Here is a 16,962-nt window from a genome sequence, read left to right on the forward strand (position 1 = left end):
CATCATGAACGAGCCCAGGGGGCGGACGAAGTGGGCGAGGCAGTTCGCACACACAGTCAGCCACGGGGAAACTCGAGCGGTTTTAGCTCAAGGCAGCGTGGTAGGACGACATGCTCTACACTCTAAAAACTGAACTTCACCGCATAGCACGCTGTGCGCCAACCACTGCCACGATTGATAGCGTTATCGCTTCTGATTCGAGGAGAGAGGGAGGCGTACGCCTTTTTGTGTCCATTTGGATATATGATAATTGGCACAAAAAAGGCGTACGCCTCCCTCTCTCCTCGAATCAAAAACGATAATCCTATCATTCGTGGCAATGGTTGGCGCAGAGAGTGCTATGAGGTGAAGTTCAGTTTTTAGAGTGTACCCGCGGCGGACCACGGACTGCACAGCAGCGTTCCCGCGTGTACAATTTGCGCACGCGATAACTTTTCCGTGTCTCCGCACTATCCTCTCATTCTGCAGGGCATCTGGGAATGAGAACACGTCGAGAAGGCCCACTACCCGTTCCCGGTCTACACTCTTAAAAATGAACTTCACCGCATAGCACGCTCCTAACCAACCATCATCTCGAATGATATCGTTATCTGCCCTGATTTGTTGTAAACAGGGGGTGCACGCCTTTTCTGTGACACTTATGCTGTTTATAATTGTCACAAAAAAGGCGTACGCCTCCCGTTTTCAACAAATCCGAGCAGATAACGATATCAGTACGCCTTTTCTGTGACACTTATGCTGTTTATAATTGTCACAAAAAGGCGTACGCCTCCCGTTTTCAACAAATCCGAGCAGATAACGATATCAGTACGCCTTTTCTGTGACACTTATGCTGTTTATAATTGTCACAAAAAAGGCGTACGCCTCCCGTTTTCAACAAATCCGAGCAGATAACGATATCAGTACGCCTTTTCTGTGACACTTATGCTGTTTATAATTGTCACAAAAAAGGCGTACGCCTCCCGTTTTCAACAAATCCGAGCAGATAACGATATCAGTCGAGATGATGGTTGGCTAATCGCGTGCTATGCGGTGAAGTTCATTTTTAAGAGTGTGGGGACAGAGCGCAGGTTCAGGCCCCGCCCTCACGACACACAGTGGCCACATGGACGGTGCAGTCCGGCGAGGAGACCGTCTGCTTTGTGTCCCGGAAGAGGTGGAGGGACCAGCCACGCCCCCTTCGCGGTGCCGACCCCGAGACTGTGGCCGCCACCTTCCGGGGCCACCTTCTGAGCGATCGTCACCCCTCCGAGCCCCCGGCCTCCTACACCGACGAAGAGGCAGCCCGTCTCTGCAAGGTGTGCGGGGGCCTGATCGTCCATCTGGCCACCCACAACGAGGGCAGCCGCCACCAGATCGCCGCGGCGTCGTTGGCCAAGCCAACCCCATCGGAGAGCCCGACACCCGCTGGCTCGTCCAACCCCCCGGCCATCACCACCCCTGAACAGGCAGTCCTGGCGGCACTCCAGGTGCTGCGGGCCTTCCGGCTGGAGCTACTTCCGTACTCCCAACTCCCAGCCCCAACGACACTCATGGACCAGGCCCCGGAACCAGCAGCGTCTACGTTTGACTGGGACCTCCTGGACTTCCTGGGGCCCAACCCGGTGACCGGACCTTAGGTGGGGGGGAGTGTGGGGATCCCAGACGGCAGACTCCGGCGTGACCTCGCCCCCGGGCACATTCCTCTGGTATTGTTCCCCTGTCCCCGGAAGCCCAGGGAGTGAAGGTCAAGACGAGGTGTGATGGGGACTGAAGGGTGGTGGATGGGGCAGTCGGCTCTGGGACGGTGCGGAAGGAGGACAGTTTGGAAGAAGACTCAAGTTAATAAATGTGAGTCGGTGTACTTTCCGTGTCAGAGTCATTCTTGGTTGGCAGCAGGGAACGAACTAGGCTATTAGAGCCCACACCCGTGGGATAGGCTTCCTAAATAGGAGCAGATCCCACAAGTTGCATCTGCGACATCTATAGCTGATTCGGTTTTATAAAGCCTCCAGTCCACTACGCGGACGCGGTGATGTCGTTTGTCAGAGCCGAGCATACGATGTGAAACGAGAATATGGATATGGTCGCTCCCCAAGGAGTCAACGTGCGTAGACCATTCGATGTGGCGTGCAATGTCCATGGAGCAGATGGTAACATCTATTGAGCTGTGACAACGCGGTCCGCGGACGAAAGTGGGTGACCCACCCTTGACGGAGGTGAGGTGTAATTCTTCTAATAGTGTTTCAAAAATTTTGCCACGAGCGTCAGTGTGCCTTCTTCCCCACAATACACTATGGGCGTTCATATCGCCACACACGATGACAGGAGGAACACCACTCAGCAAGTCTCTTGCCTGTTCCACTGTGACTTCTGCGTTAGACATTATATGTATATGCACTAGTCACTGTAACGAAGACGTTGTTGAGTCTGATGCGGCACGTCACGTATTCGAAGTCTTCGTCGGTGGACGCACGTAGGAGATCACATGGTATGTCTTTTCTCACACACTGCTGGGGTGATTCATCGAGTGAGAGTGGTATGTCTCATAGCCTGACAGCCTGAACCTGTCGTTTACCCTAGGTTCACTTAGGGCAAGTACTGGAAAACGATTACGATGAACGAAATTGCGGAAGTCGTTCATTTTCTGCTGTAGATCATTGCAGTTCCATTGGAATATAGTGGCAGACTTAGTCACTTTAGATATTATATTTTCGTTTTCGCCTTCCCCTTTTTCCCTTTTTTTCGGAATAGCAAGCCGGCTCTTTGCCTGGCTAACCTTTCCTTTCTTTTTTTCCTAATAAACATATCCCCCCCCCCCATTATATGGGTTCGTTGGACTTTGTGCGAAGGTATCGCGCCAAATGTACGAACGAGACCTTTAGAGTAGGCTCAGCAGGACTGCCGATTCGAATGGCAAGATGAGCTGTATGATACGTCGTGCATTCCCGGGAACCGCGTCCAATGTGTATAACTGGCGTAAAGCCGCAAGTAACATTGTTGCAATAGTTGCTGCGAACGTTGGCATGGATTCGATGACATTGCATTGGTCGATGAACGATGCTGTTGGGTATCACCAGGATGAGCCAACTTATTGTGTGGCATGTCCTCACTTCTTGCTGAGTGCGAGACGGGTGCTACGAGTGCGCTGGTGAATCTTCCACCTGTTCCCATACTGCCTGTGAATATGGCTTAATCTCGTGCTCTCTTTCAGTAGATGTCTGATATTGTACTTGCTGTTTGCTTCGCCTGCCTGTATGTGCTATTTGAGCGGGACCTCTCCCTTGCGATGCGCCGCTGCATCCTGAGCTTTTATCACATTCTTTCGCAGTAGCAGGGTGGTTCCCTCCGCAGTTTACACAAATGGGTTCCTTAGTCCTATACATCCTCATCTCCGTGGTTGGTGCTGCAATTGGCGCAAAGTCGTCTGTTGCTGCAGCACGTCGCGATATGTCCATAGCGGTAATATTTATCACACTGTAGCGCTCGTGACTGGTAGCGGCAGACATGCATGCTGACCAGCTGGAAGGTTATTTGCTGCGGAAGGTTGTCGCCAAGAAAAGTAACCCTTACAGCTCCGGCGCCTCTTTTGATACGGCGTGCTGCAAGGACTGGGGTGTCACTTTTGATGTTTTTTTTAAAATTTGGGCATCATCGAGAGAGATGTCGATATCTTTGAGTACCCCGAAAGAAGAGTTTTGGGGGCGTGGCTCGTAGGCACGCACAGGTATTGTGCATATGCTCGTCAGTTTCAGCAGGTTGATCTTTGCAGCTGGATTGACGACGTCAACTGCTATGATGTTCTTTGATGGGTTTCGACGGATTTCTTTTATTCTTCTTGGAAGTTCTGAGGTAAGATACTCGGACAACTTCAAGTGGTTCATCTTCCCTAGTTGCGCATCCCGTTGAATAGGTGCAAAGATGACAGTCGTTCCTTCTACTGAGAGAGTCCTTCTGTCATTCCCCAGGGTCGCTTTGCGTGGACGTTTCTTCTTAATCTCGGTGAACTCACCTTCTTGATCGGAAGTGGTATTGAGGGTTCTTGAGGGATCGAAGCCTGTCGCTGGCCTCTTCATGTTGCACTTTTGTATGTTATCATCAATAGTGTTATCGCTGTCCGCGGAATATGAATTACTTATCGTTTCTGTGCTCGACATGTCTTCGTCGTTTCCCGATTTCATACTGTAGAGTGCACAGGCAGTATATCGGAAAGTACTGGGAGTTAGTCGCAAAGAAGGTAACACAAACCTTGTCTAAGTGTTCCTGTGGCTGGAAAGGAGATAGGGATACGTTAGGGGCTTAGAAATCAAGAGCAATCAAAATCATCCGACTACACTGCGTGGCCTGACCTGAGATAAGACCTGAGATATGTCTTTCACGCGGTCACCGTAGCTTTGTAACTTTGTAACGAAATATAGTATCTCGTATACGTTTGTGTTTCGTAAATATATTAACTTTTTTGATTGCGTGTTAGCGCCGCGAAGCAACTGTGGCTATGAGTGGCGTACAGACGTGGACAGATGGATTGAGGACAGCAGGAAGGAGTGGGGGAGTGCGGAAATATATTAACTATTTTAAGACGCAGAAAAACATAGTTGTATAACACATATGAGAAAATACAGTTCGATAGGTTTCGGAATATTAGCCAGGTTTACATCACCCCTAATTATATGGGATGGAGTGATGTCTCCCTGAATGTCAAGTAACTAAGAGGAATAAGAAGCAAAAATCCGCTTCGACGAAATCTCGCTTTTTTTCACTGTCCCACTTTTTGTACATAACGAGAAGTCATCCCAGCAAACCACCAACAACACACAGATGTGCATAAGACGTCACAACATGGATATCTGGATATCCAGTGGATTTTCGTGAGGGTCCAGCTTACATCCACTGGATATCCATGAGAGCTGGACTTTACCCCTGTTTTCTGATCCCAGGAACCCCCAGACAATGTCTTTCATGGACATGGATATGAGATGGATATTGTGCGGTGCAGGTATAAAGACCCCGTAATTCAGTAGTTCTTATACCGTGTGTAGTTTTATTGGTACAGTGTACTGTAGTATTATAGCACATTGCTATTATTTAAGGTCTTATTGTTAAAAATGCCCTCACCCTTAAAAAAGCGAAAAAACAAACAGCAAAAAGAAACCCTTTTTGCTCCCTCCACCGCGAACGCGGATTTGGAGGGAGACCGGAACATTCACAGTGGCGAAATGGCCGGAGGCCGGAGCATATACTGAAGTACACGTTGTTGGGGCACGTTCATTATAAGTGTATTGGGCGTAAAACGTTTGTTACGGTGACGAGGGCTGTCTTTGCAATTAGCTCACGTATCTGCATAGTCGAGGTATAACCAAGAACGTTCCTAACATTCCTTCGTATCTAATGCTATGTTTTTAATTCATGCTATTGTCTGTAATGTGATTAGCTGCTGAGTGGAGCTGTAAAAGTGATCAGATTCCACTGTTGCTTGACAAGCGTTGCACATGGATAAATACTTTCACAGCTAGCAGCACGCGAACGATAAAAATGTATAACGATTTTACTTGTTCCCCATATCTAGTTAATGTTTACAGAAGTTTTTGCTAGCTCTCAGCACAACAAAAATGTGGCTGTCGGAACAAGCTGTCGTAACTTTCACATTTATGCGTATATCTCTAGGCGACGTCCTTGCGACGATCCTGTGACATTTAACCAGTGCCCAAAATCTCGTGTACTGGATCTTTCATGGATATCCCAGGGATCTCCAGGCCGCTTACTCCATTCGAATATCCAAAGCGCGATATCCTGCAGACGTACCTAATGCGAATGTCGTTCTGGGACATCCCATAGATATCGCATTGCTGTCCAGATATTCAGGACGTTCGCGACCTTGTAGAGATGTTCTATGGATATTAGTGGTTTACTGGGATGGTAGCGGTAGTGGAGAAAAAAAAAAAAAGAAGAAAACGTCACTACCTTAACGTGAAGCAGAAATACTTTTTCCTCTCGAAATTTAAAATGTAGCAGGATCGCCACTCCGCTACTGAGAAAAGTAGCAAATACGGTTGCGTTACTCGCGATTTGCAACACTGGTTTTGGATTTCGGTGGGGAAGTCCTATCCTAAACATCTCTCACGTTGCTTTTGTTTGTGTCCGCCGTCCACGTCTTTATTGGGTACGCTAAAACTGTACCTCTTTTCTGATACTTCCTTATGATTCAACACAAAACCAGACCAAATTCAGCTTTTCTCCAACAGCTTCGTCAAGCTTTCAAAGACCCGTAGAGGGGGTAGCGCACGGTGAATCATTTCGCGAAAGAAAGTGTAATATTAGCTGGACAACTAACCCGGTACTTCTCATCTAAGACGTGGTCGTCCTTGCATTGGTGCAATAAGAGTTGCCCCTTCGATTTCGTGTCTTGCTCCTCTGCGGTTGCTGCAAAAGGTCACGAGTTCGGATTATTTTACGGGAAGGCACAACACACCCTACACTTTACTACACCAATCTAAAAACAGAACTTCACAGCATAACACGGCCCTATTCAACCGTCATCCATAATGACATTGTTGACCCTACCTGCACTCTAAAAACACAGCTTCACCGCATAGCACGCTGTGCGCCAACCATTGCCGCGAATGATAGGGTTATCGCTTCTGATTCGATGAGAGAGGGGGGAGTACGCCTTTTTGTGGCAATCTGGATATATGGTAATTGCCACAAAAAGGCGTACGCCTCCCTCTCTCCTCGAATCAAAAGCGATAACCGTATCGTTCGCGGCAGTGATTGGCGGACTACGTGCTATGCGGTGAAGTTCTGTTTTTAGAGTGTGGGGTGCTATACTCATCAAAGCACACTCTTCAAAATGAACTTCACCACATAGCACGCTCCTAGCAAACCATCATCCCGAATGACAACGTTCTCGCCCTAGATTTGTTGAAAACGGGAGGCGAAGCCTATTTGTGGCGAATCACAGGCGGGGCAGGGGCGAGAACGTTGTCATTGGGGATGACGGTTGGCTAGGAGCGTGCTAACACTTGTCCGCAAACCATTGACACGAGTGATAGGATTACCGCTTCCGATTCGAAGAGCGAGGGGGGCGTATAGCAATTTGGATATATGATAATTGCTATAAAAATGCCTATGTCTCCCACTCTCTTCAAATCAGAAGCGATAAGCATATCATTCGTTGCAGTAGTTGGCGCACAACATGCTATGCCGTGAAGTTCTGTTCAGAGAGTGTAAGCTTTGCGCAGATGGTCATACAGCGAATGAACAGCGTTCTTCGACAGTCGGTAACACTGCCAAAAATCCTCGTTTGACATTTCAAACGATACTCATAGTAAATGGGGAGTCAGAGGCACAGTAGTAAAGGCACGGCAATAAAAGCGGCCGCAATCTTTCTAACAAACTTCAAAGTTCGCCACTATCTTTCCTTGAACTTTTCTCGGTAGAAAAAAAAGTTGCGCAACGTCATTTTGACGTCACGGAACTTTCGCCAAAAGCTGAATTTTTCCCTTTCCTTGAACTTTGGTTTGATTGACAATACGGGCCATTACGTGGGCCAGGGAAACTGTCCAACGGCTGTCTTTTCTCATATCTCCCGAACTGTTTACATTGGTGAAATCTGCAAAGACACCATCCCCCCGGGCAATCAAACGTCGTGAAAATATTTCAAAGTGCGCGCGTCTCGGTAACCTTGACCTGAGGTTTCCGATTGAGAGTCAGGAGCGCTCACGTGGGTGACGGAAAGCATCAAATGCTTGCCCTCCCTCCCATTTCTTGAACTTTCTTCGTGTTTCAAGATACGACAAGTCTAGCACCCATGATTTCTTGAAAATGGGTTGGATACGTTTACGCAAAATGCAAATATCCAAAGGCGGATCCATTCCATTTTCAACGTGATCAGAAGATGGGCCCTATTCTCGTCAAAGTAATCGACCTTCATTATGTTGTGTTTCGCCTGTCATTGGTCGTTACGCGAAAAAGGCGTAAAGAACTGAGGTGAATCTCACGCGCCCTCAACCAATAGTCGACCTCTTAATTCTGCAATCTTCGTGATAAAGTACAGATAAAGCGTGAAGTGAGCAGGATCAAGTGCTCAATTATTGGTCGCAGGCGCTTCATCTCTGACGATGACGGTTGGCCACAAGTGGTGTTATGTTGTGAAGTTCCGTTTTTAACTGTGGGGTGACTCTGTATTTCACCCGCGCAATCATGGAATTGTACGCTCGGGGGTTATCTTCATTCACGCGTACTGTAAAGGTGCATTCTTAGAAATGAACTTCACCGCATAGCACGCTCCTAGCCAACCTTAATCTCGAATGATATCGTTAACTTCCCTGATATGCTGAAAACGGCAGGCGTATGCCTTTTTTGTGACACTTATGAACAACATAAGTGTCACAAGGGGTGGTGGTGTCGAGGTAGCTTGCCGTTGTTGGCCGCACTCAAGTTGGCTTCGTCATGACTATAGCAAAAAAAAAAAGGTGGGAGGGGGAGAGGGTTTGACGATTTCAAAGTGAGGCATAGGCAGTATGACATATACTGATGGGACGGAGGCACACTGTACTTGAGAGGTGCGCTAGAGTGGTCTTTCCGCGAGGCCCGTTTCTTGAAGAATGGGCACGAGGCCGAGAGTTTTTGAAAGTCGTTCTGCATAAGAGCCTTCGGGGAAGCATAAGTGTCACAAAATAGGCTCCGCCCCACATTTTCAACAAATCACGGACGAGAACGTTGTCATTCGGAATGATGGTTGGCTAGGAGCGTGCTATGCGGTGAAACTCATTTTTTAAGAGTGTGGTAAAGTGAGGTTGAAGGGCAAGGAAGAAAATTATATGGAGACGTCAGTCCCCACCACGGGGTGGGGTGGGGGGTGAAAGGCCCCGCCGTTGTCGGTCTCACAGAGGTGTTCAACGTCCTGACGCCCTGGGGGAATGTGCGTCCTGGACCGACTTCTAAGGGAAGTGTGCCGACATATGTCTGAAAGCGTGTGAGGAAAACATGCCTCAGGTGGGGAGGGGTGCGTACCCTTAAAATGGAACTTCACCGAGCTCGAAGCTAGCCAACCATCATCCTGAATGACATCGTTCTCTCCGTTGATTTGTTGAAAACGGGAGGCGTACGCCTTTTTGTGACACGTGTACAGAAATGTTAATTGTCACAAAAAGGCGTACGCCCAGCGCTTTCCGCAAATCAAGAGTGATAAAGGTGTCGCTCTGTCAACGGTTGTCAGGAAAGTGCAAAATTTTCTCCTTGCGGAGTGAAAGATAACTTGACAGGAATACAATAGAAACAGGATCCACGGGTTGCATCGTTCGTGGTTTAGAGGAAAAAGAAACCGCTATGTCGACTTTCCCTCTTTTCTCCTTCCCTATAAGCCCGACAATGCGGAGAGTGCTCTGATTGGTCTCCTCAAACGAGATCATTGGACAAATCGTTTGAGGAGACCAATGAGAGCCCGATCTCCGTTGCAGCCCTTATCGAGAAAGAGGGACGGATTCAACACTCATATACCAGCAGTGGAATGGAGCACGTTATGACAGCGTTGATACTTACGCTGGAATTTAACGTAACCGAAAACGTAGAACGAACAACGTTGTTTCGGCACAAGTTTTACTTCAGAATTTCACATGCAAAGTGTACATGCAGAAATTACGTTGATTTATCATACGTAAAGCAACTGCATTATCCAATCCAATCCCATCCACGATCGAATTCAAGTTAGTTCCTTTCAAAGCGAGGATCGGGGAAGCCGCACCAGACGCCATTCTCCTCAGATCGTAACCACCATTAACTGATGCTGGCGTTTCAAGTTTATTTCGCTTTTGCGGCTTCTTCGTCCTTGTTCCGTGGCTTGTTTTGGTTTGGAACCGGGTTGTGCTGGTGACTGTGATATCGGTAAGCACAGGTTTCGCTCACACTGCTGGGATATACGAGTTGGTTATGACGGTTACGACGGGCTCTCTCTACTACTAGGAAGCTGACTCAGAGATTATCGCCGCTGCTGGCAAGTCCAGTGTGTGCGGTTTATGAGTGATTCATAGAAAGCGCAGGTATGTGCACATCGGATTTGATCGTCGGAGTGAGTTCATAATTATGCTTACATTTGTAGAGTGTGCAAATAGGGCCACTATTACATGGTGGGCTCCCGAATTGTTTTTCAGCGTTGTTGGCCGTTTCAAATTTGTCCGTGTGGTAATTATTGTCAGTTGTATTTCAGGACAGTGGGCGATGCGTGAATGAAAGCCAGATGTTGAGCAAAGGGCGAGCCTGTACACAGATGTAACGTAAGTTTTCTCTTAGCTGTTCGAATTGATCTTTTGCGTTGTTTGTGTTCACTTTTATGCAGACGTAGTCGCAAAGAAAGAAGACAGCCTAGATGCCGAAACGACGTGGCTTCCCACGAGGTTCTAGTGCCTTTCAACAATTAGAACGGTCAGTTAACTGTCCTTATTGTTCACGAGAGAGAGTATGGAAAAATCTATCAGTGCTGATAAAATGTAAGGAGAATAAAACTTTACGGCGGGCATATTCTTGTGTCATTATTTATGACTATTATTAGGATATGATGCTTATTTGTGAAATAAAAGCATCGAGAAATAACATGTATTCAATAATAATTAAAAATATAGTTACGTGTAATTTGCATTTTCATCGCACGTTAATTATACGTTGTCAGTTTGCTGTTAATTATTCCACTTTTTCAACATTTGTATACGTTGAATTAATGCGTAAACTACGTTTCAGTTACGTGGAATATGCGTTCTGGTCACTGTTAATTTAACCCGTTTCTGGCTGTGACCTTAGCCAGGTTGAATCAACGTTAGTTGTCAACGTTGATCCTGCATTCACATGGTTGATTTTCAACGTGTTTTCAGCGTTGAATTTGCAATGTTGTGTTGACTGGGCGTTGTGTTGGATGGCGGTCTAGTTGTGGCAATGCAGCTTGAGGATTCACTTCGATACAGACTGCACTGGGAAACAGGGATGTGCACTACTTAACTACTTGTAGTTATCCTACTAGTCAAACTACTGAGTGGTATTTTAAAGTAGTTAGAAGCTACTTGCAAAAAAGGTAGTTACAACTACTAGTTAAACTTATTTTTCTATAGTTAACCACAGTAGTTAAGTTATACAGCGGGTTACAACTACTCTGCGTTTTTTTCACTTAGCCTTCCGTGTGGTTCGCGGCCTTCTTTCTGTGTGCTTATTAGCGACAACTCTGAAAATGTTTGCATCTTGCCCATCACGCGCATGCGCAAAATATCAGCACTGTATATCTGACGCGCCGGCAGCACAATCTAATTCAGCAGAAGAAATATAATTCAGGGAGAAAATTGCATAAAGCGGTAACCGCGTATACGACGAATTCTCGACGGGAAACCGGCCACCGTCACCGTTTTTCCGGTGAGCCTACGCGAGCAATAGGAACGTCACCGATTTCTCGACGACAGCTTTTTGCAGTAGCCTGTCCTGACTGGGTTGCGACTACATGTCCATATTTTTCTTTCATTTCCAATTCCAATTCTCGACGACAGCGGTGGACAGAAAAATCCGTCGAAGAGCGGAAGCGGCCGCTCAACGGCAGCCAATAGGAGCGCTCCACGCGCTACTGCTCCCACGTGGAACAGTAGCGCGTGGAACAGTACCTTTCCACGAGCGGACGTGGCAGGCATTTTGCATGCCAGTATGATCAACATCTGAACTGGGAAGCATGCTGTCGCTCGCCGGCTGCTCTCTGAGGGCGCTTTTGGTGCGCTTGCTCTGCGAATATGCTTTGACCGCAAGACCTTCTGTGTGCCACTATAACTTTTCTATATGTAGCAAAATATTCATCAGTTAAATTGAAGTCAATATTTAACACAGACTAATGAAATGCCCGCTAGGGCGCCAACGTCCACCTCAGTGGAAATCTGTGCATGCGGGTCGTCACGCCGTTTCTCCGTCGAGTTGTCGTACCAGTGAAAAAGCTGGTAATTTTTCCGTCGAGAAATCGTCGTGTGCGGTTACCGCTTAAAGATACTGTAAAGCAGCAGGCATACAATTATAAAACTTCTGGCTCATTTGGAAGCTTGGGTGCTCAGTACAGAAACGCCACAAATTTCGTTCAAATCCACCCCGTACTTTTTTAGAAAATGAAGTTTCAATATTACGGCAACTCTCTGTCTAAAACCCGACACGAACTCCGTAGTTCCTGCCATGTAGAGCGGCCGACATGAACATGCCAATAACAATAGAGCGTACAGCGACATCTGTAGACCGCTACCATCACCACACAGCTTGCCGGACGTGGAGCATTGTTGTGTAGGTGGCTTTCGTGGTGATTCTGCTTGCAGTTTGTTGCTCATTTACACGATGTACCCATTTTCTTGCACTCTTAAGAGAATATTTGTCAGGAACTACCTCTTTTGAACAAACTTTTCAAAGAAAGTTCATGGAGCCGGGCTACTTAGCCCATGTTTTAGCCGACAGAGGGTTGGGGACATGTAACACTGTTGCTCGACGAATGGGTGATTGTTTACCACCAGGCGTCGCCCCGCGTCTTTTCACCGCAATTTCACAAGTGATTAAAAATATTTAGAATTTTCTGTCGCACATAAAATTTGCAGTGTGGGTTTCTTTCGGCATAAGGTTTCAAAGGCCGCTGCCAATATTAACAGCTTGCCTGCTGCCTTTACAGTGCTGCTTTACAGTGCTGCTTTACAACGCACTGCAATGCTCAACTGAGGTGCACAGATAGGCATTTTGCCTTGCAGAAGAGCGCTAATCTTGTAAGGCGAGAAGAGGTTTCGACAACGAGTTAGGACGGTATCCAACGCGTTGCAACAGGACCGTCAGCAGTCGGTGCATTGGTCAAACAGGTTCAGTTAGACTGCTTAGACGCGGAATTTCCATTTTGCGTCTAACAAGTATAATCGAACATTCATTTTCAAGTTTGCGTACAGAAATGCTACGGCACATCAACAGACAGTATGTTTTTTGCGTAAATCAGGGTACATAAGGGATCGACAGTCACCGCACATTGAAAAAGCTTACGGCCCCTATCCGTCGTCAGATTGGAGGCCATGACCGTATCACTGCATGCCATATCAGTACATCAGTATTGTATGGAGGGGAGCGTGCTGTGCTATGATTGTTCCGAGTGTGGGTGCTCACTGTGTTCTCGCTTCCCATGCACCCACGCGCTATTTCTACGCCTCAGCGATCATAGATATAACGACGCGCACAAAATATCAGAATAGTTACAGATGTAGTTAAGCAACCACATCGTAGTAGTTGCAAAGCAGTTTTAGCTAATGTGTTGTAGTTACACTAGTAGTTAAACGACAATTTGATGCAGTAGTTAGTAGTTAAAATTAAACTGCTGAAAAATAGTTACAGCGCATCCATGTCGGGAAAAGTGAAGCGAGACATGTTTGCCCCATGTGGGGTCGCGCGGCCGTACTTTTCGGGAAGTCTCACGATGTGTTGGTAGTACGCAAAGAAAAAAATGCGGGCAGGCATTGAACTTGCGAACGAGTCAAACTACCTGAATGGTCGCAATTTGTTACAACCATGAGATACTTTGACTCGTTCATAGGTACAGCTATCGTAGTACCTAAATACCGTTTGCATCTGTTGTGGCCCGCTCTCCTAACAAAACCCGAAATACTGCGAAATTAATTACTTAAATAATGTTTACCCTTCGTGAGCAAACAGGTGTTCTGTACGAAGCTTACCAATAAACAGAGCTCCGTAGAGGCCAACAGCGAGGCAGAGGGCTTGCCAAGTCTTCATAGTCTTCACAGTCGTCTGCGCTTCAAATGCAGTTTCTGTTTGCTAGCATATAACTAGTTCCTAGCGTACAATATTTCTTTTTTATTATAATATGTACCTTTGTATTCGCGAGAAACGTACACTCATTTCCGTTGTTGGGAAACAGCAGAGGTAGCTTGAGACTTTTTTCGCTAAAGGTCGCAGCAGCTGGCCATTTGCTCAGGGGGGTCATGTACATTGTTCAAAGGTTACATCACCCTCGTGGAATGAAGTTCATATTGGAATATATCTGTGTAGCAGAACAAATTCTCACCTTCTTTTCTTCTAAGAAGGATTTCTTCGAGTTGACGATAGCATCACATAGTTGTGAATATTTTATTTCAACAAAGGCATATTCAATCATGCGATGCGAAATGTTAAAAGTGCTCTGACACAATGACACAATCAAATATGGATTTACAGCAGACTCAGCGGTAGAGTGACGTGACATTATTACTGAGAACCGGGTCAAGAACAGAGTGGCACTTCAATTAAAGAATGTCCTTCTATGCTGTATGTACCATTGTCTCAGCTGCGCCCTGTAACTCTTAAAGCAAAGCGCCGCCACATAGCACGCTGAAGGCCAACCATTGTACAGAATGATACTTCTATCACTCTTGGTTTGCGGAAAGCGCGGGGCGTACGCCTTTTTGTGACAATTAATATTTCCGCATAAGCGTCACAAAAAGACCTACGCCTCCCGTTTTCAACAAAACAGGGCAGACAACTATGCCAGTCGGGATGACAGTTGGCTAGGAGCTTGCTATGTGGTGAAGTTCATTTTTAAGACACCACCTACCCATCTAGTACTTTGCTCTCCCCGACGAACTCATGCACCCTCTACGCATCTCCACCCGTCATCCTCTAGCCTCCATCCGTACGTCTTTCTTCTTTTTTTTTGCTATAGTCGTGACGACGCCCACTTCTGTGTGGCCAACAACGGCGGGCCGATTCTGCCATCACCCCCCTCCCCTCATTTTAAAGAGTACGGCGGATGATGTCCTACATCCCAAAGGCTCTTTCACGGAAGGGCACTCTAAAATTCCCAGCCTCGTCTGCTTTCTCCAGGAATCTGGCCTCGCTCAAAGGCTATGAGTACTACTTGGACTTCTCGCCAACTCTGCAGTGACTGCCCTAAATCTTAACTTTCGGTCGTCATCATTCCTTCATCTGTTATCGCACCATCTCATTTCATCCTGGCTACAGTCGTGACGCAGCCGACATACGTGAGGCCAACAACGGCAAATCTTGTTTTCGTCACCACCACCACCACCACCCCCACCATCATTTTTAAGAGTGTAGAATGACACTCGTAACATTGTTACTGTAAGATGCCGTTATCACTCTAAAAACCGAACTTCACCGCATAGCATGCTGTTCACCAACGATTGACACGAATGATAGGGTTATCGCTTCCGATTCCAGGAGAGACGGAGACGTACGCCTTTTTGAGTCAGTTATCATATATCCAAATTGACACAAACAGGCGTACGCACCCTCTCTCTTCGAATCGGAAGCGATAACCCTATCATTCGTGGCAGTGGTTGTGGCGATGAAGTATACGTTGAGACCACACTCTTAAAAAATGTTCTTCACCGCATAGCATGCTCCTAGCCAACCATTATCTTGAATGATTTCGTTATCTGCTCTGATTTGTTGAAAACGGGAGGCGTACGCCTTTCTGGCGATATTATTCGAGATGATGGTTGGCTAGGAGCGTGCTATGCTGTGAGGTTCATTTTTAAGAGTGCAGCACAAAACGAACTGGAGTCGTCGCTTGCGTCGTTCCTTATATATTCGTGAATGAAGCCGAAAATTTAGACTTTCCCTCTTCAGAGGTGCGACATGCGGAGCGGCCTCCCGTTGGTTTTCTGTCTCTTTTTTTTTTGCGGTGGTTGGATGATTTGATAAATTGTTTGAGGAGATCAACGAGAAACCGCTCCGCATTGTTGTTGGGAGACTTCGGAACAAGACGGATTTTGAGCTTGCGGTATCCCACAATCATTTACACGAACTGGATACAGTTGTGAAATATCTCACTTAAAAACGAAGGTGGAATCATAAAAACGACTTTCGAAATTTGAAAAAGTGTGGCTCCACCGAACGTCGATGGAAGTACTTCTTCCTTTCTCTGGTCGGCCAATGTCACCGTGCATTAGTCATACCATTCCTGCGCTATTTTCTGACTCTCAGGGAAGCAGATTACCGTTGTTTCTTTTCATCTGTGCCTGAGTGATCTGATCCCCGATCTTCGTCCATTGTTTTGTTCCGGGAATGTAACGCAGTGGCTACGACCGGCGTGGTATACTATATATCCGCTCCATGCAGGGTGGCGTAACGCGTTGGCCTTTGGAAGGGAAAGTTTTTGAGACTCCTCTCCACGTTCCCGTTTTCGTTTGATTGCTCGCTTATTTAAAGCATAATTCGTCACACAAGAAAGAAACAAAGTTGATGGCAGGTATACTGTGGATGTTATGCACCAACTACGATGTGCAGCGATTTTTTCACCGATCGTTCCGAACACAGGGGTGACACAAACCCGCCATTGTTGTAACTACTCTCAAGCGGGTGCTTTTGGCAAACCTGCCATCTTGTCCTGATCGCACGTCATAGAAAACGTCATTTTGAGGTCATGAGACTTTGTTTACGTGTCGTTTTGCCGCTTACCGACATATTTTCACCGTCATAATACCAAGAGATGGCCATATTTTGCCAGCGTAAACTATGCGGTGCTTCTTCCGCAACATGGTAGCCCATTTCACCTCAGTTTACGTACATCGCATCGGCTCGGTTAGTCTTAACGTGAGTCGTCATCACATCTTTGGAAGCTGTTAACAATACGAGGCTTTATGTGTAAAACTGCGCGTTTTACTGCGGGATTATCGGATAAAAATAATTACCGTGTTCGAAAAACATCCAAAACGTCGTCCAGAAACAACAACCACATTGTTTACAAACGGTTTGGCCGTCGATCACGGGCGCCGCCATCTTTAAGGTCACGTGTGCCTTGACGTTTGCTGTGACGTGCGACCAGGACCTGTCCAGGATGCATTGCGTTCGCCCAGCACGCTTTCGTTACGGAGCAATACATTGGATGTCACCCCTGTGGTTCCGAATATCTCTTTAAGGAGGAATGTATATAGGAGAAGCAGCTGCTACAGGGGCAAATCATTCCTTCCCTGCTGTTTTTTTTTATCTTTCTCT

General features: G+C 46.8%; 1 protein-coding gene across 2 annotated transcripts in view; it reads right to left on the reverse strand.

Annotated features, from left to right (window-relative positions):
• Positions 1-13,795, reverse strand: part of LOC135366149 (uncharacterized) — a 54,527-nt gene extending 40,732 nt beyond the window's left edge. Inside the window, exons 1-3 of one of the 2 annotated variants that reach the window (XM_064598806.1) lie at positions 13,683-13,795; positions 6,311-6,399; positions 4,228-4,248 (exon numbers count right to left, since the gene is read on the reverse strand). In XM_064598806.1, coding sequence (XP_064454876.1) covers positions 4,228-4,248; positions 6,311-6,399; positions 13,683-13,740 — 168 coding nt within the window. In that variant the 5' untranslated portion in view covers positions 13,741-13,795. The remainder of the gene's footprint in view (positions 1-4,227; positions 4,249-6,310; positions 6,400-13,682) is intronic. The other variant, XM_064598814.1, reaches the window with a different exon arrangement.
• Positions 13,796-16,962: the final 3,167 nt, after the last annotated feature.

Source organism: Ornithodoros turicata, chromosome 1, assembly GCF_037126465.1.
Source record: "Ornithodoros turicata isolate Travis chromosome 1, ASM3712646v1, whole genome shotgun sequence".
Lineage (NCBI taxonomy): Eukaryota > Metazoa > Arthropoda > Arachnida > Ixodida > Argasidae > Ornithodoros > Ornithodoros turicata.